The sequence below is a fragment of the Balaenoptera acutorostrata genome, chromosome 1 (assembly GCF_949987535.1).
Source record: "Balaenoptera acutorostrata chromosome 1, mBalAcu1.1, whole genome shotgun sequence".
Classification (NCBI taxonomy): Eukaryota; Metazoa; Chordata; class Mammalia; order Artiodactyla; family Balaenopteridae; genus Balaenoptera; species Balaenoptera acutorostrata.
Genome location: NC_080064.1, coordinates 56138667 through 56163385, shown reverse-complemented (window position 1 = coordinate 56163385; position 24719 = coordinate 56138667). Strand labels below are relative to the sequence as shown.

Here is a 24719-nt window from a genome sequence, read left to right as displayed (position 1 = left end):
TGACATGATTGTCTATACAGAAAATCCTAAGGGCAATACCTACTATTGATAGAAATAGAAAGCAAGACTGCAAGATACAAGATAAATAGACAAAATCAATTGTACTTGTATATGCTAGCAACAAGCAATAGGAAATTGAAATTTAAAAAGTAATACTATTTAAAATAGTATCAAGAATATATAAAGAACTCAGCAACAAAAAGACACACAACCGTGTTTAAAAATGGGCAAAGAACTTGATTAAGCATTTCTCCAAAAGAAGACATAAAAATAGACAACAAGCACAAGAAAAGATGCTCAACATAATTAGTCATTAGGGAAATTCAAATCAAAACCATGATGAGTTGCCAGTTGATTCCTATTTGGATGGCTAAAATAATAATAATAATTTTAAAAACCCAGAAAGTAACAAGAGTCTATAAAGTTATGGAGAAATTGGAACCCTCATACATTGCTTTGGGAATGTAAAATGGTGCAGCCACTGTGGAAAACAGCTTGGCAGTTCCTTAACAAGTTAAACATAGAATAACCATATGACCCATCAATTCTAGTTCTAGGAATATAACTCCAAAAGAACTGAAAACAAATGTTAAAATGCTTGTACATGAATATTCATAGCAACACTCTTCACAACAGTCGAAAAGTGAAAACAACTCAAATGTCCATCAATGCTATGTGCATACAATGGAATATTATTCAGCCACAAAAAGGAATGAAGTACTGATACATATTACAGTACTCAAAAACATCATGCTAAGTGGAAGAAGCCAGACACCAAAAGTCACATAGCGACTTCTGTTTATATGAAACATCCAGAATAAGCAAAAGTGTAAAGATAGAAAGCAGATTGGTTGTTGCCAGGGCCTGGACAAAGGAGGAAATGGGAAGTAACTGTTTCATGGGTCCAGATTTTATTTTGAGGTAATGAAAATGTTTGAAAGTAGGCAGAGCTGGTGATTACACAACATTGTGAATGTACCAAATGCCACTGAATTACTGACTCTGAATTCTGCCTCAGAAAATTACTGCAATAAAAAAATAGTATCAAGGAACATGAAATGCTATGGATAAATCTGCAAAAATATGTGTAAGATTTATACCCTGAAAACTACAAAATACTGCTGAGAGAAATTAAAGAAGACCTAAATAAATGGAGAGATATACCGCACTTATGGCAAATTGCTGTCAATTCTGCACAGAGTAGCATACAGATTCAACACAATTCCAATCAAATTTCCAGAAGACGTTTTTCATAGAAATTGACAGCTGATTCTAAAATTTATATGCAAATACAAAGGACCTAGGATAGGCAAAACAAAGAGAAAAAAAACAGAGTTGAAGGACTTTCACTAACGGATTTCAGGACTTATTATAAAACTGTATATAATCAAGACAATGTAGTATTGATATAAAGACAGACATTTAGATCAATGGAATAGAAACAGAGAGTCCAGAGATAGAGCCATATATATACGGTCAATTGATTTTTGAAAAAAGTGTCAAGCAAGTCAATGAAAAAGGATAATCTTTTTTAACAAATGATGCTGGAACAACTGTAAAAAAAAAAATTAACCTGGACCTTCACCTCATATCATAAACAACAATTAACTTGAAATCATTCATCAACCTAAATTTAAGAGGTAAAATTATAAAACTTCTTGAAGAGAAAACATATAAGAACATCTTGGCAAAGATTTCTTAAATATGACACAAGAAGTATGAATTATAAAACAAAAAATAATAAACTGGACATAAAGTATTTAACCAATAAACTGGTCAAAATAAAAAATTTTGCTCTTCAAAAGATATTGTTAAGAAAATAAAAGGACAACCTACAGAGTGGTTGCAAACCCATATATCCAATAAAGGACTTGTATCTAGGATAAAAAATCCTAACAACTTAATAGGAAGATAAACAACCTAATTTTAAAATGTACAAAATATCTTAAAAGATATATTAACAAAGAAGGTAAAAAGATGTCAAATTAGTACATTAAAAGCTGTTCAAAATCATTTGTCAAAAGGGATATTCAAATTAAAACCACAATGAAATAGCACTATAAACCAAATAGAAAGACTAAAATTAAAGGATCAACATATCAAATGTTGGTGAGGATACTGAACGAACTAGAGCCCTGGACACTGATGGTGTGAATGTAAAATGGTTCAACCACATAGAAAACAGTTGGAAGAGTGTCTTACAACGTAAACATACACCTACCATATGACCCAGCCATTCCACAACTATGTCTTTATCCAAGAGAAATGAAAGCATAAGTCTACATAAAGATTAGAAGCAAATGTTCACAGCAATTTTATCTGTAATGACCCCAAACAGGAAATAACCTAATGTTCAACAAATCAATGAAAATGGAAATTGTAGAATGGAATACTACTCAGCATTAAAAACGGAACAAAACTATTGGTACATGCAGCAACATGGATGAATCTCAAAATAATAAGCCGAGGGCAAGAAGCCATACAGTACATACTGTGTGACTTCATTTATATAAATTTCTAGAAAATACAAACTATAGTGACAGAAAGCAAATTAGTAGTTTCCTGGGGATGGGGGGAGGGGTTACAATGAGGCAAAAGGAAAGTTTTGAGAGTAATGAATATGTTCATTATTTGGATTATGGCGAGAGTTTCATGGGTTATATATATGTTAAAGCTTACCAATTTGTACAATTTAAATATGTGCAGATGAATGTGCCTCAGTTATACCTCAAGAAAGCTGTTAAAAATACAATTTAGATTCTAAGTAATTATATACTAGTTAAACTTTAAGACAGACACACACACAAGGACAGAGAGAGAGAAATCTACAATATTTACACTATACTGTATTTTTTTAAGGTAGTTAGAAGGTCTGGATTGAAGAGAAAAGATCAGTATGGTTCAAGTAACATAAAGCAGGTGTAGGAGGAAAATCGACCTGACGGTCATGCACAGATTAGATCAGACAGAAAAGAAGGTAGACCAGAAAAGTAGTTAAAAGTTTACAGACTGGGCTTCCCTGGTGGCGCAGTGGTTGAGAATCTGCCTGCCAATGCAGGGGACACGGGTTCGAGCCCTGGTCTGGGAAGATCCCACATGCCACAGAGCAACTAGGCCCGTGAGCCACAACTACTGAGCCTGCACGTCTGGAGCCTGTGCTCCGCAACAAGAGAGGCCGCGATAGTGAGAGGCCCGCGCACCGCGATGAAGAGTGGCCCCCGCTCGCCGCAACTGGAGAAAGCCCTCGCGCAGAGGCAAAGACCCAGCGCGGCCAAAAATAAATTAATTAATTAATTAAAGAACAAAAAAACAAAAAAAAACCTGCCTTCAGAATCCTAACCAATGTTTGTTAAAAAAAAAAAAAAAAAAAAGTTTACAGACTAAATCATATGTAACAAGGTATGTATAAGTTGTGCAACAGAGAGGTTAAGGAAGGAGTTTAATCAGTAAACAATATTTAAGTACTTTTCACTATAAATAGCAGTTCTGTCCTAGGTGCCTGAGATGAACAAAACAGATAAATCTTTGCCATCATGGAGCCTCCTCTAGTCTAGCGGAAGAGAAGGCAATAAACAAGTAGATATGTGTCAGTTACTTGAAAAAATGATACAGTGAGAAAGAAGTTTGGGCAAGGGTTTAAATACAAATATATCATACAGGCATACTTCAGGTTTGGTTCCAGGCCACTCCAATAAAGTGATTATCACAATAAAGCAAGTCACACAATTTTTTTGGTTTCCTGGTGCATATAAAAGTTATGTTTATGCTATACGGTAGTTTATTAAGTGTGCAATAGCATTATGTCTAAAAAACAATGTATATACCTCAATTTAAAATTCTATAAATGCTAACCATCATCTGACAAAAGCAGGGTTGCCACAAACCTTCAATTTGTAAAAAAACATAGCATCTGTGAAGCACAGTAAAATAATGGCACACTTGTGTGTATATATATCATATAATATAAACAAATGACAGAGAATTATGATCCTTTGTAATTATTTTAGTTTGTTCAGAGCCCTCTGTGAAGAGCTCAGGATATAGTAAGGGATATAGTTAAGATATAATAAAAAACATAGTAAAGGAAAAACGAATGAAATTTATTGATTAACAAGATAGCTTGTCTTTCCTGAACACCAAGAAACTTTCCATACACTCTCTCTTTGCATGTGTTCAAGTAAGGTATTTAACCCTCTTCCCTGGCCATTCCAAACAAAGAAAAAGCTATCAGTGTAATAATGAAACATCTTTCTTAAAATTGTAAAAGTAGCACTAAAATAAAAAAGCCTAATCTCATATGGTCATACACCAACCTGAGTAGAAAAGCAGAGTGGAGAATACGTATCTTAGATGAAAACATGAGACAAAAATAATTTGGGGGAGAAGTTACTAAAGATAGTCCAGGTGTAAACTATACTTTCTAAGAGACCCAAGAGTGTAATATACTTCTTTAAACTCTGATACAATCTTGGACTGCATTAATAGAAATATAATGATCATAGGAGGGAAATCCCACTGCATTCTGTGCTGATTAGAACCCATCTATAGGATAAATTCATGTCTGTGTACACCATATTTCAGGGGAACCCAGACAACCTAGGTATCTCTACAAGAGGACAACTTGGTGGGGGCGGGGTGCTCTAGAGAGCACATCCTATGACATGTTATGTAAAGTCAAATACAGAGCTATAGTTTACAGAGAGAACAGAAGAGGTGTATAAAGAGAACCATACTCAATATTTTGTCAAAACACATAAGGGAAAAGAATCTGAAAAGAAAAAAAATATATATATATATATGAATCACTTTGTTGTACACCTGAAACTAACACATTGTAAATCAATTATACTTCAATAAAAAAATAAAATAAATACAATTGTTAGAAAAGAGAACTGTTATTTATATTTACTTTCATCTTAAAATATAAAAATATTAACCTTTATCATTTCTTAATATATGGATTGACAAAGGTGCATTCATGTAATTGACATATAAGTGATACATATACTGTATATATCGGGGCTCTACTAAAAATATACTTTACTGATAGAGTTGCATAGTCAAAAAATAAATAAATAAAATGAGACCACTGGTCTGGAGAACAGAAGACAAAGAAAATCAGAGATGACTAAGGTTTCATGATAGCTGTCTTCAACATTAGAAGGCTTTTCTTATGGAAGAAGGAATAGATTTATTCTGTGTTTCCTCATAGGAAGAACTAGAATAAGTGGCTAAAAGTCACAGAAATCACCATCTAATATAAGGGAAAAATCTAGTAATTAAATTTGTCAAACCAGGGAATAGCAGCTTTGGAAAATAATGAGCTGCTCTATGCTTTGAGTAGTCAGGACATACAAAGGATATCTCGATACCATTAAAACTGTAGAAGGGGTATCTGACTGCACAGTAGGCTGAGCTGGACACCTCTAAAGCTACTTCTTACACAGAGATAATTGATGATTACATGAAGTACTTAACATGAACATTGTTGGTATAACAAAGAATTTAACTGGTCTTTGTCTTTGGTTACTGGAAGGAAAACTCTAAATCCTTGGAATTTCCCCAGTGATAGGAGTGTCTTTGTTATGCTAATGAGGTGACTCAGTGTGGGCCCCTAGATGGCTTCAGGATGGGGGCTGGTCATACCAGAAAGACCTACCATGTGATTAGAGGACTGGGGCTTTGAGCCATATGATATCAGCCTAACCTCCTGACTTCCAGGGAGAGGAGGGGGACTGGAGATAGAGTTCAATAACATGGCCAGTCATGCCTACATAGCAAAACCCTAATAAAAACTCTCGACACTGAAGTTAATGCAGTAGGGAGTTCTGGCTAATTAATACACATGTGTGCTGCAAGGCAGATGTGCTCTGATTCCATGGGGAAAGAGCATAAAAGCTCTGCAGTCAGGACCTTCCGGTTTGGAAGCCCTAAGTCTCTTGATTAGGCTATTGCTGAGTTACATCTTTTATAACAAAACTGTAATCATAAGTACAGTAAGTTCCCTACATACGAACCTTCAAGTTGCAAACTTTTAAAGATGCAGACGTGTGTTCACATGTCCAATCACGTAAATTAGTTTGCGTGCCTGGCGTACCTTGTCATGTGTGTGCATCCTCTACAAGTGGTTGTGCTTTTGTGTACTTTACTGTACAGTATTGTATAGAGTACAGTAGTACAGTATCTTTATTTCAAGCCCAGGATGTCCAGAAGCAAGCGTAAAAGCAGCGGTGATATAGCTGGTACTGCTAAGAAGTGCCAGGAATTGGAGGCCCAGAGAAAGGATGAAGAGAGGCAAGAGGAAGAAGAAGTAACTAAAGAACCGAAGAGATTCACGATGCAGGAAATGGCAAGGGGATTTTCTTTATTTGAGGAGGCACTGTTAGTTTTGAGGCACAGGACCCAAACGTAGAATGGTACATGAAGGTTGCAGCAGCCATTCAGAGTGCAATCCAGTGCTACTGTGTCATCTATGATGAGAAAAGAAGGCCTATTACCCAGACATCACTGGATCATTTTTTCAAGAGGGTAGGTAGAATTGAATCCAGCAAGGAACCAGAACCTGTGCCGTCAACTTCAGGCCTGAGTGAAATTGCAGCTTTCCCTCTGTCTCCTACTGCTGACGATCCTTCAGCTTTACCATCTCCCACCTCCTCTCCCTCCTCCAGTCAGTAACTCTTCTTGCCTGTTCACTGGATGCCAGACCCTGTATGCCGGCTGTTGTACTGTACTACTGTACTTTTCAAGGTACTATACTGCAAGATTAAAAATGTTTTACTTTTTTTGTTTGTTTTTTACGTATTATTTGTGTGAAAAGCATTATAAACCTATTAGAGTACAGTACTATATAGCCCACTATGTTAGTTGGGTACCTAGGCTAACTTTGTTGGACTTAAAAACAAATTGGACTTACAAACGTGCCCTTGGAATGGAACTTGTTTGTATGGTGCGGGGGGACATACTGTATAGTGCTTTCCTAAGTTCTGTGAGTCTAACAAATTATTGAACCTGAGGAGGTCACAGGAACCCCCAAATTTGAAGCGAGTTAGTCAGAAGTGTAGGTGACCAGGGGACCTCTGAAGTTGTGCCTGCTGTCTGAAGTAGGGGCAGACCTGTTGGGGACAAAGCCCTTACTTGTAGGATCTGTGCTAACTCTAGGTAGTTGGTGCTAGAACTGAATTGCAATATACTAGTTGGTGTTAGACCAGTTGGAGCTGAAACAGAATAAGTATATTTAATCTAAACATTTGTAATCTAAAGCTTAGTATTGAATATAGGCATTCATTTCCTCAAAATGATAAAACATACATTTTGTGTATGTACAGTTGTGCATTTCAAAAGGTAAATAAACTCTTCTCAATGAATACTAAATAGATATTTAATGTATGCCAATATTATAAAAATTTCCGTAATACTTAGAAAATAATGATGTTTTTCTCATTTTCTACAAAGTGAAACAATTTCACAATGAAAAAGAAAGAGCAGAGAGGAAACAGACCTTTAGCACTTTCCAACAAAGTAATTCTGCCAAAAATATTACGTAGAAGAGTATCATATCCTTTGTTAATATGGGCTGTAACAATGTAGTATATTAAATATTACCTTATTAAGCCATGTGTTACCTGGTTTACAAATTCATGTCAACCAGTAACTAAACTGAAGGTTTAATATTTAATACTTATTAATAGTTAAAAAAAAATCAGGAAACCCATAAGCAGTTTGTCCCTATCAAAAACAGTCAAAATGTATTTTCACCTCAGATCATTAATTAAATTATATTTTATATATTCACTGATAAATTCTAGAAAAAATAAATATTTTTGGACTAATTTAAGTGTGTTTTTCATGTAAAACAGCACAATTAACTTCATGCCAACATTCTACGTTTAATCAGCACACATGAAGTTTACCTGGTTTAACAGTTCGCCCGCAGAGCTGGGGTTGTAGAAGAACTTGTAACATGGCAGGGTTGTTTAAACTTTTCATAATTTGCACTGGATTTGGCTCTGGAAGTAAGCCCTTTTGATTACTGTGCATCTTCGATGAATACAGAAATAGAAAACATTAGAACAAGGATAAGCACAAAGATGAAACTGTAAAGGCTTTTTTCCAGAAATTCTCATTCATCTGATAAGATCTATTTTATGATAACCACAATTTGCTTTATATTATATACTTGTTTTATACATTCTACCACAATTCCTAATTATAATACGATATTCTACCGTACAACATACACTGAAATCCTCATAGAATGTTTCAGTTAAGTAGAAATTGGCTTTAAGAGGACTAATGATTTAGTCAGATAAATCTCTTCATACAAGTAGAAAGATATCAGGGGAATCTGAATTTATTAACAGCGAGGTAACTTGTTGACACAGGATGAATACTTTGATACTGTAGAAGAACCTTACTACAATGTTGATCTAAAGTTTAATAATGTGGGATGCCTTACAAAGCAACATTTTTCTTATAATAACGGTCTTTATTTCATTAACTTAATCCTCTAATATGAGACAAAGAGGAACTGGCCTTACATACATGTAACTGGGTAGCTTCCTAAATATATGAAATTGTTCTCAGATTTTAAAAGCCAGCCTGATAGATGAGAATATTAACATAATGATGTAAAAGGAAAACTATAAACTTCCAGCCAGGAGAAAATGGAGAACCGACAAAGACAACTGGATTCCCTCTCTCATCCCAAGCTCTGACAATAAGAGGGAGAGGGTGATGGATTGAGAACCTGACACTAAACCCGTGAGAAATCCTTGGATAGACACAAGGTAGTGCCTCAAGAGTATGAGAGAGGCTGGATCCACAGACAGGATAGCTTGGGGAAGGGCCTTTTAGTTGTGTAACTGTTTCTTCCTCCACATCACCCCCTAGGGATCATGGCTAGGAAGAAGCAGGAAAACAGCAGCATCAGTCCAGTGTCTGCCTAGGAGCAGTGAATTAACAGCAGGGTACCGTGCAAACTCAGAGACAGTGGGGACCATGTAACACTAGGTAGAGGCACCGAAAACTTCCTTCCCACATCCTCCAACCTTCTCTACTTCCTTCCTCCCACTGGGCAGGGTGGAAGAGTTATAACTGAGGAAGGCAGAACTTGGAAAAGAGCAGGTTTGGGAGAAGAGATTAAGAGGCTCTAAGGGGCAGGGTTGCCTGGCTGGGGTGGGAAAGGGCTGTGGTCAAGGCCAGATGGTCAAGGCAGAGGTTCTCAGCCCTAGGTTCCTGCCTGCCTTCCCTAAACCCTAGCTGAGACCAGCCTTCAGCGCTCCTCCTCCATCGCCAGCCCCTCAACCTCTAAACACTCACATACAAAGAAGCCAACCGCCATACCCCACTACCAAAGGAGATATGTGTCCACAGAACAAAATAACTAGGCATCAGGAGAATGTAGCCACAAAAACTAAAGGCAACAAACTGAAGTACCTATAAGAGACAAAGCAGAATTAAAGGATAGGAAATAATAAGAATGTTAACTAAACATAACAGACATGCTAAAAAAAGATAATATATTTTTATTGGTAACATGAAACAAGGACAAGCAGTTATAAAGAACAACCAATTAGAAATATGAAGTATGGGGGGCTTCCCTGGTGGCGAAGTGGTTGAGAATCTGCCTGCCAATGCAGGGGACACGGGTTCGAGCCCTGGTCTGGGAAGATCCCACATGCCGCGGAGCAACTAGGCCCGTGAGCCACAACTACTGAGCCTGCGCGTCTGGAGCTTGTGCTCCACAACAAGAGAGGCCGCGATAGTGAGAGGCTCATGCACCGCAATGAAGAGTGGCCCCCGCTTGCCGCAACTAGAGAAAGCCCTTGCAGAGAAACGAAGATCCAACACAGCCAAAAATAAATAAATTTTTAAAAATAAATAAATAAATAAAAATAAAAAATAAAGGAATTCCTTAAAAAAAATATGAAGTATGAAAAACACAACTGTTGGAGAAAAATAATAGCAGCCATCACTTACTATATATACTTGGCATTGTTCTAAGCATGTTACACAGATTAGATCACTTAATGCCCCAAAACAACTCTATAGGGTTTGTGTTATTACCCCCATTCTATAGGTGAGGAAACTGGAGAAACTCATAAAGCATTATTCTTAACCTCTACTCTGTGCTTTAACAGATAATTTAAACAGTAGAATATATGTGACTGGAAAACAAAATAGTGATCTGAAAGGTCAGGTCAAATAAACTTCCCAGAATACATGAGCAAAGGATAAAGAGGGAAATACAAACAAAGTAAAACATGGTAATGAAAAATGCAAACAAAACAAAAGAGAAAACCAAGGTAATGAAGAGAATAGAAATCTTAACATCTATATAATAGGAGTCCCTGAAGGATTAGGAAAAAAAGGGAATCTTTGAAGAAGTAATGGCTGAGAATTTCCCAGTATTAAAGAAAAATTAAAGACCGCAAAATGAAAGGGTTCTAAATATGATATGGAAAAACACACACCTGGTTACATTTTTTTGGTGTGAAATTTAAGAACATCAAACACCCCCCCCCCACCGTACTAAAAACTTCCAGTGAGGAAGAACATATCTCAAAAAAAAAAAAAAGAAGCAGATTAATATCATCTTCACACTCAAAGCGTCAACCCTGGATTTAAGAAGGCAACAAATTAATATTTTCAAAGTGCTGCAGAAAAAAAACTTTGAATCTAGATTTTTATATTCAGCTAAGCTATTACTTAAATATGGAAAAGAAATAAAAAATATTCCCAGCCATACACAGTCTAAAAAGTTTTTACTACATGAAACACTTTCTGAAAATGAGAAATGAGAATAAATGCATGATGATATTACACAATACATGGAAATTAGGGTTTGTAATATCACAGTTAATTTTAATCTTGTATATAAAAGCCAGGACCATAAAAACAAAAACATTAAGGTTGGGAATTCCCTGGTGGTCCAGTGGTTAGTACTTGGTGCTTTCACTGCCGTGGCCTGGGTTCAATCCCTGGTTGGAGAACTAAGATCCCGCAAGCCGTGCAGTGTGGCCAAAAAAAAAAAAAAAAAAAAAAAAAAATAAGGCAATCCTAAAGTAAAAATGTACTTTATGTACTCCCAATATGGAGGTAGGTGGGGGAGAAGGAAGAAGCAGGATGGAGTTTAGAATGAACTAAGTGGGAAGAAAGAGATACTGATCAACCTAGGGGTGTTAATAAGTTAGGAACAATCACCAGTAGGATAAAATAGAACATGTCACTCTCGAAGCAGAAGAAGAAAATTCTAATTTATCCAATAGTAGATGGGAAATGAAAATAAAGGAAAAAAGTATAGTTAAAAAAAAAGACAAGTGTTGGTAAACAGGACAGAGGTTCCTCATAAAATTAAAAATAGAACTACCATATGATCCAGCAATTCAACTTCTGGGTATTTATCCAAAGAAAACAAAAAACACTAACTCGAAAAGATATATGGACCCCATGTTCATTGCAGCATTATTTACAATAGCTAAGATATGAAAACAACCTAAGTTTCCAAAAATGGATGAAAAGATAAAGAAAATGTAGTGTGTATATGTATATAGACAATGGAATATTATTCAGCCATAAAAAAGAATGAAATTTTGCCATTTGTAGCCACATGGATGGACCTTGAGGGTATTATGCTAAGTGAAATAAGTCAGGCAGAGAAAGATGGATACTGTATGATCTCACTTATATGTGGAATCTAAAAACAAAACCAAAACCAAAACCATAGATACAGAGAACAGACTGATGTTTGCCAGAGGGAGGGGGTGGAGGGTGAGTGAAATGGTAACGGGGGTCAAAAAGTACAAACTTCCAGTTATAAGACAAATAAGTCATGAGAATGTAATGTACTGCACAGTGACTATCACTACAGTTCATAATACTCTACTGCATATTTGAAGGTTGCCAAGAGAGTAGTTCTTAAAAGTTCTCATCACAAGAAAAAAAAATTTTGTGATCATGTGTGGCGATAGATGTTAACCAGACTTACTGTGGTGATCATTTCACAATATATACAAATACTGAATCATTAGTTGTACACTTGAAATCTAATATAATGTTGTATATCAATTATATTTCAATTAAAAGAAATCTATATCAGAAGAATAGCTTTTAAAAATTCCTAGGTAGCTATAAACTGGAAAAAAACCTAATAATTAAGCTAAAAGGAAATCATAACAAAAATTTGAAACATTCATAATATAAAATTTATGACACATAGGTATAGCATTAGTTATAGAAGTAAGCTTACTTTAACTATGTTCATCAGAAAACAATCTAGGTTGAAAACAGAGGAGCTAACCACTGATAACATTAAAGATGGGCGGGGGAGGGGGGGAGAGTAAATCCAAAGAAGAAAGAAGCAAGGAGATTATAAAGAAAGGGCAAGAATAAGCAAAAGATAGAAAAAAGAGAAATAATGAACAAAACAAAAGCTGTTTCTTGGAAAGCAAAATAAATAGTTTGCAAGACTGATCAAGAGGGAAAAAAAGGAAATGCAAATAAATAAAATATACAATAAAAAGAGGAGACTAGACATGACAAATTTTAAATAAAATTTTATAAATAGCTATGTGCCAATAAATTTAAAAACTTAGACAGGGGCTTCCCTGGTGGCGCAGTGGTTGAGAATCTGCCTGCTAATGCAGGGGACACGGGTTCGAGCCCTGGTCTGGGAAGATCCCACATGCCGCGGAGCAGCTGGGCCCGTGAGCCACAATTGCTGAGCCTGCGCGTCTGGAGCCTGTGCCCCGCGACGGGAGGGGCCGCGATAGAGAAAGGCCCGCGCACCGCGATGAAGAGCGGTCCCCGCACCGCGATGAAGAGTGGCCCCCGCTTGCCGCAACTGGAGAAAGCCCTCACACGAACCGAAGACCCAACACAGCCAAAAATAAATAAATAAAATAAATAAATAAATAAGAAAATCCTTTAAAAAAAAAAAAAAAAAAAAGTTTAATAAAAAAAAAAAAAAACAAAAAAAAACTTAGACAAACTGGATAAATTTGTAGAATATAATCAAATGCCACATATAGCACACAGAGAAAAATAAAACTAATAAACCTAATATCCACAGAAGAAACTTAAGTGGTAATCAATGATTTCCTTCTGGAAGGGGCTCAAGGAGTAGGTCTACATGGTTTCATAGATGAGATCTCTCAAAACTTTCAAAGAACAGATGACCTCTATTTTATGCAAATTGATCCATGAAATGGAAAGAAAAGGAGAAGGGGGAGAAAAATATGTAAATCATTAATGAGGTTAATGTTCTCTTGATTCCAAAATTAAGTAAAAATGGTACCCCAAAATTTAAGCATTTTCACTTATGAGCACATTTGCACATATACCAAATAAAATATTATCCAATAAAATCAAACAATGCGGGCTTCCCTGGTGGTGCAGTGGTTGAGAATCCACCTGCCAATGCAGGGGACACAGGTTCGAGCCCTGGTCTGGGAAGATCCCACATGCCACGGAGCAACTAAGCCCATGACCCACAATTACTGAGCCTGCGCGTCTGGAGCTTGTGCTCCGCAACAAGAGAGACCGCGATAGTGAGAGGCCCGCGCACCGCGATGAAGAATGGCCCCCGCTCGCCGCAACTAGAGAAAGCCCTCGCACAGAAACGAAAACCCAACACAGCCAAAAATAAATAAATAAATAAATAAATTTATATTAAAAAAATCAAACAATGCATAGGAAAAAAATCATTATCAATTAGGATTTACAACACAAGGATAGTGTAACATTAGAAAAACCTATCAATTGGATTCAGCACATTAATGAACTTAGGGAGAAATCACATAAAATTATCGCAATAGTTGTAGAAATACTCTGATAAACATCAATACCTACTTATGATTTTTTTTAAAATCAAAAAACTTGATAAAGGATATGTACCAAGAACCTATAGAAAAAAAAAATCAATGCAGCACATTACTTTTAAGACTGAGAAAACTTTAAGATTCCTCACTGTTAACTAATATCTAATCACGAAGGGCCCTGTATGCCATGGTAAGGAATTGAACTTATGCACGCATTAAAGAATATTAAGCAAGAGAATGACATAACCTGGTTTGAGGATGAGAAAGATCACTCTTGTGGCACTGTGGAAGATGGATTAGAATGGGGAAGACTAACGACATGGCAACCACATAGCAGGTTATTCGAACCATCAAGGTGAGGACAATGAGATCCTGAGTAAAGTAACAAAGATGCTGACAAGTCTCAAGGAGTTAATAGATACCAGGAGGTGGAACTGAAAGGATTTGCTAATATTCTCGACATCTTGATCTAAGGAGTAGGTGAAGAAGACCAATCATGATTAACTGAGTTTTTAATTCAGACAGTTCTAGTTTGAATGAACTGATGCCATACATAGGTATTACAGACACAGAAAAGCAGGTCCCAGAGAAAAATAGTTTTCTTTTGGAAATGCTGAAATTGAACTATTTATATAACATAAAAAGGGACTGTTTAAATATCATTTGGAAATACAGATTTAGTGCTTAGAGCAATTGGGTCCAAAAATATATGCTTGGAAATCATCACTGATAGGCAATAACTAAAACCACTGGAGTGCTGAAGAGGAAGAAAGTGAGGAGGCCAAATACAGAAGTCTACTGACAGCAGCCCTTCGGGAAAAAGAAGAAAGGGATGGGATGGTTAGACAGGTAGGAAAAAAACGGTAGGCAGAATTCAAGGTAGTAGGTGGTTGGTTTTACTTTATTTTTTAAAAAATATTTATTTTATTTATTTTCCTTATTTTTTATTTTTTTTAGCTGTGTTGGGTCTTAGGTGCAGCACACGGGACCTTCGTTGAGGCAGGCAGGACCTTTCACTAAGGCGCCACGTTGCGGCGCACCAGTTTTCTCTCTAGTTGTGGCGCGCGGGCTCCAGGGCGCGTGGGCTCTGTAGTTTGTGGCACGCGGGCTCGCTCGTTGAGGCGCGTGAGCTCAGTAGTTGTGGTGCGTGGGCTTAGTTGCCCTGCGGCATATGGGATCTTAGTTCCCAGACCAGGGATTGAAGCCACGGCCCCTGGATTGGAAGGTGGATTCTTTACCACTGGACCACCAGGGAAGTCCCAGGCGGTTGGTTTTAAATGTTGCAAAGAAACCAGGCAAAGAAAGACTGAAAAGTACCTTTTCAACTGAATATTAAGAAATTCCTGTTAATCTTAAAGAGAACAGATTCACTTGAATAGTGGCGGCAGAAACTATATTGCATTGGGCTGAGAGGGAAATGAGGAAAGAAGAAAAGGTGACTAGTGGGACCTAATTGTTCAAGAAGCTCCAGCTGTGAGGGAAAAAAAGTATTACAAAGGCTCGTTTTTAGAGAGGATTTTTAAAGGAAAAGATTTGAGCGTATTTATAAGCAGATGGGATAGAGCTAGTGAACAACAAGTGAATATAAGTAGAAAGGTGAGGATGAAGATCCTTGAGGATAGGGGACATGGGCATGAGTCCCTGCTTTGGCAGGAGGAAGCACAGCCCTCCCTCCGAGAGAACAGGGATCTTTGTTTTGTTCACTGATGAATCCTAAACATCTCTAACATACCTAGCGTGCAGAGGGTACCCAAAAAGTATTTAAGGAATAAATGCTATTTAAGAGAAAAAATGGGGGCACTTTTGCTGGGGGAATGTGAGAAAAGTTGAATGAATGAGTCCAGCACATGGCCTTTATATTTCTATAAAGTAGGAGCCACGATCGTCGGATAGAAAGAAAGACAAAGACAGGAAAAGAGTGAAGATTTGAGAGAGTCACTGTAGAAAATGGAAAAGAGTGGCTGATGAGAGATAGCTAGTTTTGCTGGGGGATCAGCTATAAACAAATGCCAGACATTTGTAAGGTCACCAAGCCACCTAGTTGTTTCTTTTTCTCCAAGAGGACAGAGTGTGCCGCCTGCAAAAGTGGGTGACTAGATGTATTCAGAATTGGAAACTCAGCAACTATGCCATGTGCACAAAAATGAGGCGCCACCTCCCACTACTTCTACTATGGATACTTATGAACACTGAAAAAGGCGGCACCTTGCACTCAAAACTTACAGAACAGGAACTCAAACATTTACTGAATAAATGAAATTTCCTCAAAACTTTTTCTTGAGGTGAATACATGTTACGAAACAGTTTCTTTTTTTTCTTTTTCTTTTTTTATTAGCCAGTTTCTTCTTTTGTATTGACTCCTGGCTTGATTTGGCAGAGGTACCATTTAGCCAGTCAAAAAAAAAAAAAAAGAAGGGTATCTTTACATAATAAAAATATAATGAAGGTCCAATCAATGATTGACTAGTTTGGATAGATTGAAATACTACTTGAATTTTTTTATATCCTACAAAAAGAACAAACTTACCACGCGTTGAGCTGCTATCAATGCCGCTAATGTACTTCGCCCTGGTGCTCCCGGGGCACAGAAGGAAACTTGAACTTTGCTTCCGTTGATGGTCATACCATCAGCTGCTTGTTGAACCTCTTCAGCGTGCTCTGCAGTGCTATATTCAACCACCGCAAAGCCACCAACATAACTACCTTCATCCTGTGCAAGCTGACGTGATACATTTATTAAAAAGGGAATTCTAATATTTAGCTAGAAATACTTATTTACAAGTATATCATCTACAAATACAAGGACAAATGTCTCAGAGCACGATACTGGTGAAAATAATGTATTCTTTCCTTCTGAAAATAAAAGTTTACTAGTTGGGTAGATGCAGTCCTTCTAGAAGATGGGAAAAGTAAGATTCTGTCAGGTTTCTTTTTACTTCTTTGATTCTCTGATTTATTTTAAAAGTCAATGTTCAAATGATAATAGTACCTATATATTAAGATATATATATAACTGATAATTTATAGAAAAATATGGAACACAATAATTAAAACTTTCTTTAAAATAAATTCACCAGATACGCAGACGATGAAACATGCTGAACAATTACTGGATAATATATATCTATGTAAAATAACATTTGCATTATCAAGAGTAGAAAGGTAGAAGGAACCATATTCAAAGTTTATTTCAATATTTTAGGCAGATCCCAGGAATTTGGTCAAGTATACCAAAGCAAACCTTATTTAGGAAAACTGTGCCCCAGGTCTGTTTAAAATACCATATGCAGGACACAACCTTTTTCTGAATGTGCCCTAAATAAACTCCTGCAATGCAGAACTCAATTTATTTCCAGTCACCCACCTGTTAAGAGTGTAAAAGAAGATACTAAAGTCCTGGATCTGTAAAGACTGGTACAAAGAGCAAAAGTAAGAACAAAATAAGACACTGAAAAGCTTCTAAGTGTTGAACATGTCTGAATCATCTTAAACACACTGATGCTATAAAGTGATAAATGTGAAAAAATTCAGCTTGGTATGTCTTTGAGAAGACACATCTGCAATACTTCTATTTGAATTTGGCATCCCATAAATTGATACTACAATTAAATCATTTTTCAGTCCTTTTTAGTTTCTTTTCTTATTTTTGAAGCTTTTTGTGTAGTAGACCAAATTTCTATTTTTTCTTCACATTCTTCCTTCCTTTTAAAACTGTCCTCAAATATTTTTTTCCTCCATAAAACTTCTTCCATTCACATGGGAGAAAGGAAAAATATCTACCTCTTCCAAACATTTCTCCTCCAACCTCATTCCTTTTAACCAAACCAAATCTTAAAATCAGATTTGTAAAAGCCGTTAGTCCCTCTGGTCCCTTCTGACCATGAGGTAAGAAGACTGTGTCTTCCGTACAGTCTATGTCAACCTACCAAGCGAGAGAGCCTGAGTTTAACAGATCTACTGATAAAGGCATTGTAAAGTGCCTTTATTAACCTTTTGAAAACTTCTAAAATATTTTTATTATTCCTGGTTCATTATAACCTTCATGCCAAATAAATTACACTATCATTTTAAGTCTTTCAAAAGACAAAGTCATTTTAATTCCATAGCGTCAGCAGTTTTAAAGAATATTTCCATTCAGTATGAGAGCCATTTAAATATGTAATGGCCTGACTTGTGATCTAGTGAATTTTCCATTATTTTGAAACATTTTAACAGAAGCTAAATGATCACTCACAATTATTGTAAGGTTTTATTTTTTTACCAGATGGAAAGCTAGACTAGATAACCTCTCAGTCGTATACAGTATATATTTTTGCCTATTTAGTAGAATATATTTAATTTTACTCAAAGTGCTTGAAAATTCTTACCAGTGTTGTCAGTTTTCAGGATCTTCTCTAAATGTCTCACTTACCATGACCCCATTAAGATAGAATAATGCATTCTTTTTACACCTCATAACACTTTTCTATTTTCCATCGTATCACTCTGCATACAGGATTTACAATTATTTACTTACTTGTCAGTCTCTTTCACAAACTTGTGCGGTATTAAGAGAGTATCTTTCTATCTCTGTATTTCTGACATTTAGCAATATAGTGTCTGGCACTGAGAAGGTGATAAACAAAATGTGGGTGGATAAAGGGATCAATGCATGAATGGTTCAAGAATGAACGGAATGAGAAGGTGGATGTGTTAAGTGATGGGTTTGCTAAGACATACTTAATTATATAAAGACAATATAGTTTGGCCCATCAACAAAAGGGATTGATTTAAAATTTACCATCATATGAATTGGGAGATTGGGATTGACATATATACACTAATATGTATAAAATGGATAACTAATAAGAACCTGCTGTATAAAAAAATAAATAAAATTCAAAAATTCAAAAAAAAACCAAAAATAAATAAATAAAATTTACCATCATATTAAAGTGTTCATTACAGACTCAATTAGAATTAGATTATCCATTGTGATATTTACATAGGTATAATAAATACGTGAGTGCATGCAGATACATACGCAGATATTTTAAAATATTTCAAATGATGCCTTAAAAATACATACCTGGCAAAACACAGGTTTATGGATACTGGAAAAAAACTGCAGCAGCTCCTCTGAATCCCTGTAGTCACTAGGGAGTTTATCTATACAAAGGCACTTAGAATGAATGAGCTCTGTGGCCAAGAGATTAACATCCATCCACTGTGCAAAGAGAGCTGATGCTCCCAACTGTTTACCCAATAGCTCCAATCTAGCCTTTGCAGCAAAGTCCTTTTTCATGTATTCCACAAATCCATAGCCTTTGGAATGGCCAGTAACTTCACTGTAGACCAGAAAGCATCTCTCGACATTTCCGTAAGCACGAACAAGTTCTTCAAACTCTTCTAATGTAAAAGAAGCGGGCAAGTTGGTAATACATAGCAAAGCATCTGTTGGCTGGAGCTGGACTATTAAGTCTTTTCCTCGAAATGAATATTGATGAAACATCTGAATTGCATTCTGGGCTTGTTCTCCATTCAATAAGGTAACAAAAGCTGGAAGAAGATAAAATGAACGAGAGTTTTCTGAGCCAGTGTTTTCAAGCTTTTCTGACCACGACCCACAGTAAGGAAATACATTTTATACCTGTGCCTCAGTACATACTTACATATATATATTTCCAAAACAAAAGTATCAGGAGGTACTACTCCTATCATGTGCAATGCAGTCTGATATTTTCTATTCTATTTCATTATTTTTAAATGCTGACACCCTCACTTAACTAATTTCATGACCAGTAACTCAAAAAGTATACAAATTATATTAGGAGCTCCACTCTAAGACACCACAATATTCTGGGGCGGGGGGGGGGTGGTAATCTTTTCAAACTACATACAGACTTGGTATTTTTCCTCAGTTAACACGTGATGCAAAATTTTATGAACTTTTGTTTCTTCTCAGAGAGTTCTAAAAGACCCTATTTGATAACAAGAACCTAAAAAACAAAGGCATAGCAAGAAGACACCAAAATGCCCAGAGGAAGCCAATTCTCCAATTCATGTATATGTTTCCTTAAAATAAAATTAATTACATTGGAACAACACACACACACACACAATTTGGTATGCTTTTTGGATGAACAATATGGTATGAAAAGATCACAGGAGTATTATGATATTGACAAGTAGCTTAACTTTGAATCTTTGGTAAAACAAATCCCCCCAAAATTAAAAAATCTGTCCTGTCTACCTAATGAAGTTGTTTCAGCATTAAGCAACAAATACACATGACAATTTGCAAAATCTAAAACATGATACAAATATACAGTTCTAAATCAATGAAATATCACACGGACATGCGCATCTGATAAGATTTTTGAGCAATATTATAAGAAAAATTTAAAACCCCAAATAAAAGAAACAACACAGGGCAAACCACAAACTACAAACACACTGCTCTCTCAACCTTCCTACCTCTCCCTCTTCTCTCCCTCTCTGGGACACACAGTGGAGCAGCTCCATACGAGCATCTAACTTACCCAAATTCAATGATAACAACACGGCAAATATGTACAAAGCAAGAGAGAACGAAGAATTTAAACAGTGTGGACAATCCTGCCCGTCATTTCACTCAAACTGCTCTTCCCTGAGCTGGTCTTAGTGCCCACGCAGCTCTCAGCCTGAGCATCTCACCACACTTTAACACTTAAAGAAACTCATTTTTCATGTAACATGATCTCCACATACAAGGAAACTACTTACAAAGGAATAGCTAACTCTTCCAACACTAGGGGGGAAAAATGGCTTTGCTGCACTTATTGAGAGAATATCTCTTGGTTTCCAATAACCCCTTTTAAAGAACTTGTGTTATTTTGATTTTATGCCTTCCTTCCCTTATGCTGACACAGAATACCATTTAATGATATTTTGCTAAAACCAGCAAACAAGCCAACAACAATTTGTAAATACTGGTTATGTTCCTATACCAGCTCATAAGCTCATCAGTTCACATTTGATTTGAATTCTCTGGGTATTTGAAACTGTTAACCATTCCCTTCCTTAACTTCCTTGATAAAGTCCTTCCTGATTTTCTTCATACCTGTCCAAGCGCTCCTTCTTCCATTTCCTTTGCTAGATTTTTCTCCACTCACACCACTCACACCTATAAGGTGGTAATCCTTTTTTTTAATTTTTTATTGGGGTATAGTTGTTTTATAATGTTGTGTTAGTTTCTACTGTACAGTGGAGTTCCCTGTGTTATACAGCAGGTTCTTATTAGTTATCTATTTTATACATATTAGTGTATATATGTCAATCCCAATCTCCCAATTCATCCCACCTTACCCCCCCCCCACTTTCTCCCCTTGGTGTCCATACATTTGTCCTCTACATCTGTGTCTCTATTTCTGCCCTGCAAACCGGTTGATCTGTACCATTTTTCTAGATTCCACATATATGCATTAATATACGATACTTGTTTTTCTCTTTCTGACTTACTTCACTCTGTATGACAGTCTCTAGGTCCATCCACGTCTCTACAAATGACCCAGTTTCGTTCTTTTTTATGGCTGAGTACTATTCCATTGTATACATGTATGTAAGGTGGTAATCCTTAAGGTTGCTTCTTGGCAGAGTCACACACAGTGACAGCCATATGACTGTACCCAGCAGCCCTGAGCCATCAACCTCTCTTCTCTATGCCCTCTTCCCCTGGGCACTCATGTCCATGCCCATTTATTCAGTCTCATGTACCAGGTACTGTGTTGGGCACTGGAAAGGAGTTGGTGAACAAAACAAATAAGATCCCTTTCAACAAGGACCTCACAATCCAATAGAGGATGACAGAGATTTGACAGAGAGTTACAAGTGTAATGTTATCAAAGAGGAAGTATGAGGGCTATGGAAGCAATTAAACAGAGCAAAATGGCTAGTCTGGGGGCTCATAGAAAGCCTCCTATACCCTGTTAACTCTTAAATCTATGTTTCTAGTCCTCAGTTCCACATATATCCACGTACTGATTCACACATGACCAAACATAACTCACGATCTTCATCCTCTCCCTGTCATTCCCCTAAAATCCCAACATTGTTCAGCTTCCTTTATTCTCTATTTCAGTTGCTAGCATCACAACTCACAAATCAGAAACCTGGGAGTCACCCTAGACCCTATCTCCTTTAACTCCCACATAAAAGGAATCCTCAAATTCTACCCTCCAAATAGGTTTTGAATCCATCCTCTTTTCTTCATTCTTCTAGCTTTTCTTCCTTTTCCACAATGACAATAAAGCGATCTCTCAAAAACAAAAGTTTACTTGTGTCTGTTTACTGCCTAAAATGCAATCATTTGGTATCACTGATAAAGCCAAGCCTCAGCGCAGTTATCATGTCCTACCAGGCCACTTTTTTTTTTTTTTTTTTTTCCATGATCAAGTTTGGTTTATTTCAGGAATGCAAAATTAGTTTTATTTTAAAATAGCAATCAAGGGTATATGGGGACACGTGCGCACACACAGCCGATTCACCCTGTCACACAGCAGAAACCAACACAACACTGCAAAGCAACCACACTCCAACAACGATGTAAAAATAAATAAATGAATAAATAAAATAGCAATCAATATAAGTTGCCACATTACCAGCACAGAAAAGAAAAATCACAGAGTATCTTAGTAGATGCAAGAAAAGATATCTGATAAAATTCAAAGTCCATGCAGGATAAAAATTCTTGGCAATCAGTGGAAAAGAAGGAAACATCCTTTGTCTATTAAAGAATGTCTATATGGAACCTACATCAAAATTAACGGTGAAAGCCAAAACCATTTACTTTGAGATAGGGAATAAGGTAAGGGTTCTTGTCTCACTAGTTTTATTAACATGGAATGAAGGTCTTTGCCAGTGCAGTAGGACAAATGCAAGAACTAAAACACACAAGGGTTAAGAGGAGAGAAATAAAGCCTGTGTGAAAGATACGTTTGAGTGTGTAAAAAATACAAACGAACCCACCAACAAAGAATTAGAATATGTAAGTTTACCCAGGTTGCCTACCAGGCCCTTTTGATCTGATGCCAGCCTCATTAACTGCCATATTTCCCTTCCCCACCACATTTCTTTATTCTCCAACGACACTGAGTTGTTTGTAGCTCCCTAGACAGCAACTTGTTTCAAGCATCTATATGTTACACATGTAATTCCCCTGCCTACGAGATCTCTCCCAATATCTTCAGCCACTCAAACCTTTTAGTTGGCTTTCAAATCCAGCCCAGGGGTTAATGCACCAGGATCTCCAGGAAGCTTTCCCTGATGTTTTCTTCCAGTTAGAGTTAACCCTTGTTTTATTATACCTCTGTATTTTGAACATTGAGTGGATTATTGCACACATCACACTTTATTATAATCTATTTGTTTCGATGCCTGCTATCCTATCAACTGTCAGCTCCCTAAATTGCTAATGAATATATCTCCATCAGCTACCATAGTGTCAGGCACACAGTAGAGGATCTGTAAGTGTCAACTGAATGGATGGATCTATACATGCATAGATTACCTAGTACATTTTAAAACTGACAACTTCTTATTTTCCTTCCCTTAGGTATCTGCATTTGCTCAACCCAAATAAGACATTTGATGGTAGAATTTAGATAACATAATGAAGCAAATTTAAAAGTCCAGGCAGTAGGAAAAAGAGGTCATTGATTCTCTTCTATAGCTTCTTCCATTTCTTTTCAAGGCCATAAATTCTCTAAAAAAAAAAAAAAGTCCAAGTTTCTCACATTGACTCTGTGGAAGTGAAAGATGTCACTCTACACAGAAAAGGGTGTAAGGGATTTGGAGATTAGTTCTGTTTCCATTTTCCTACCAAAATTTTAATATTCGACGATTGGTCCCAATCCTTTCACAAGTCACAGTTTTATTTATCCTTTTGCCATTGCTTGCTCCACTAGTTAATTTATTATTGGGACAAATTTGATGGCAAGCATGCAAAAAAAACTTTTTTCCCTAATGTATCCTATTTTAATACAATTATTTCTTCTTATCTATAACAGAGAGCTCTGGTTTTAAGGTCACAGTTTATAACTGTAGCCATCCTTTATTAATCTATTTATTATTATCTGTTTCTTCAAACACCACCATAGCTCCTGAAATCCAAGGCAATGTCATTTAATACAATTACTGAGTTTCTTCGTTGTATTATTCTAGTGGGTGATTTTGGCTTTGTAGTATACATCTTTAACTTAACAGTTACCATGAAGTGATACTGGTCTCTTTGTGTATAATCTAAAAACTTTACAACAGTATACTTCCATTCCTCCCCTCCCAACCTTTGTATTGTTGCCATGCATTTTATTCCTACATGTGTTATAACCTCTACAATATAGTGTTATTATTTTCACTTAAAACAATTATCTTTTAAAGAGATCTGAATATTAATAAAACAGTCTTTACACACATAAAGACAACATCTGGTATTCTTCTTTTTTTTGTGTAGATCCAGATTCCCATCCAGCATCATTTTCTCCATGCTTTATTAAAGGACTTCTTTAAATACTTCTTATAATGCAGGTCTGATGGTGATGAATTCTTTCAGCTTTTATAGGATTGAAAAACATCTTTCTTCACGCTCATTTTTAAAGGATATTTTTGGTGGGTAAATAACTCTGTGGGATTTTTTGAGGTATAAATGATACATAACATTATATTAGTTTCAGGCGTACAATTAATAATCCAATATTTGTATATACTGTGAAATAATCACCGCAATAATTCTAGTTAACATCCATCACCATACATAGTTACAAAAATTTGTTGGGGGGGGGCGGATAAGAACTTTTAAGATCTACTTTCTTCACAACTTTCAAATACGCACTATCGTATTATTAACTATAGCAACCATGCTGGGAACTTCCCTGGTGGTTCAGTGGA

General features: G+C 36.4%; 1 protein-coding gene across 4 annotated transcripts in view; it reads right to left on the bottom strand.

Annotated features, from left to right (window-relative positions):
• Positions 1 to 24719, bottom strand: part of RAVER2 (ribonucleoprotein, PTB binding 2) — a 115424-nt gene that overhangs the window by 56911 nt on the left and 33794 nt on the right. For all 4 annotated transcript variants that reach the window (XM_057527398.1, XM_057527394.1, XM_057527407.1 and 1 more), the window contains exons 3-5: positions 18886 to 19355; positions 16345 to 16536; positions 7911 to 8037 (exon numbers count right to left, since the gene is read on the bottom strand). In XM_057527398.1, coding sequence (XP_057383381.1) covers positions 7911 to 8037; positions 16345 to 16536; positions 18886 to 19355 — 789 coding nt within the window. The remainder of the gene's footprint in view (positions 1 to 7910; positions 8038 to 16344; positions 16537 to 18885; positions 19356 to 24719) is intronic.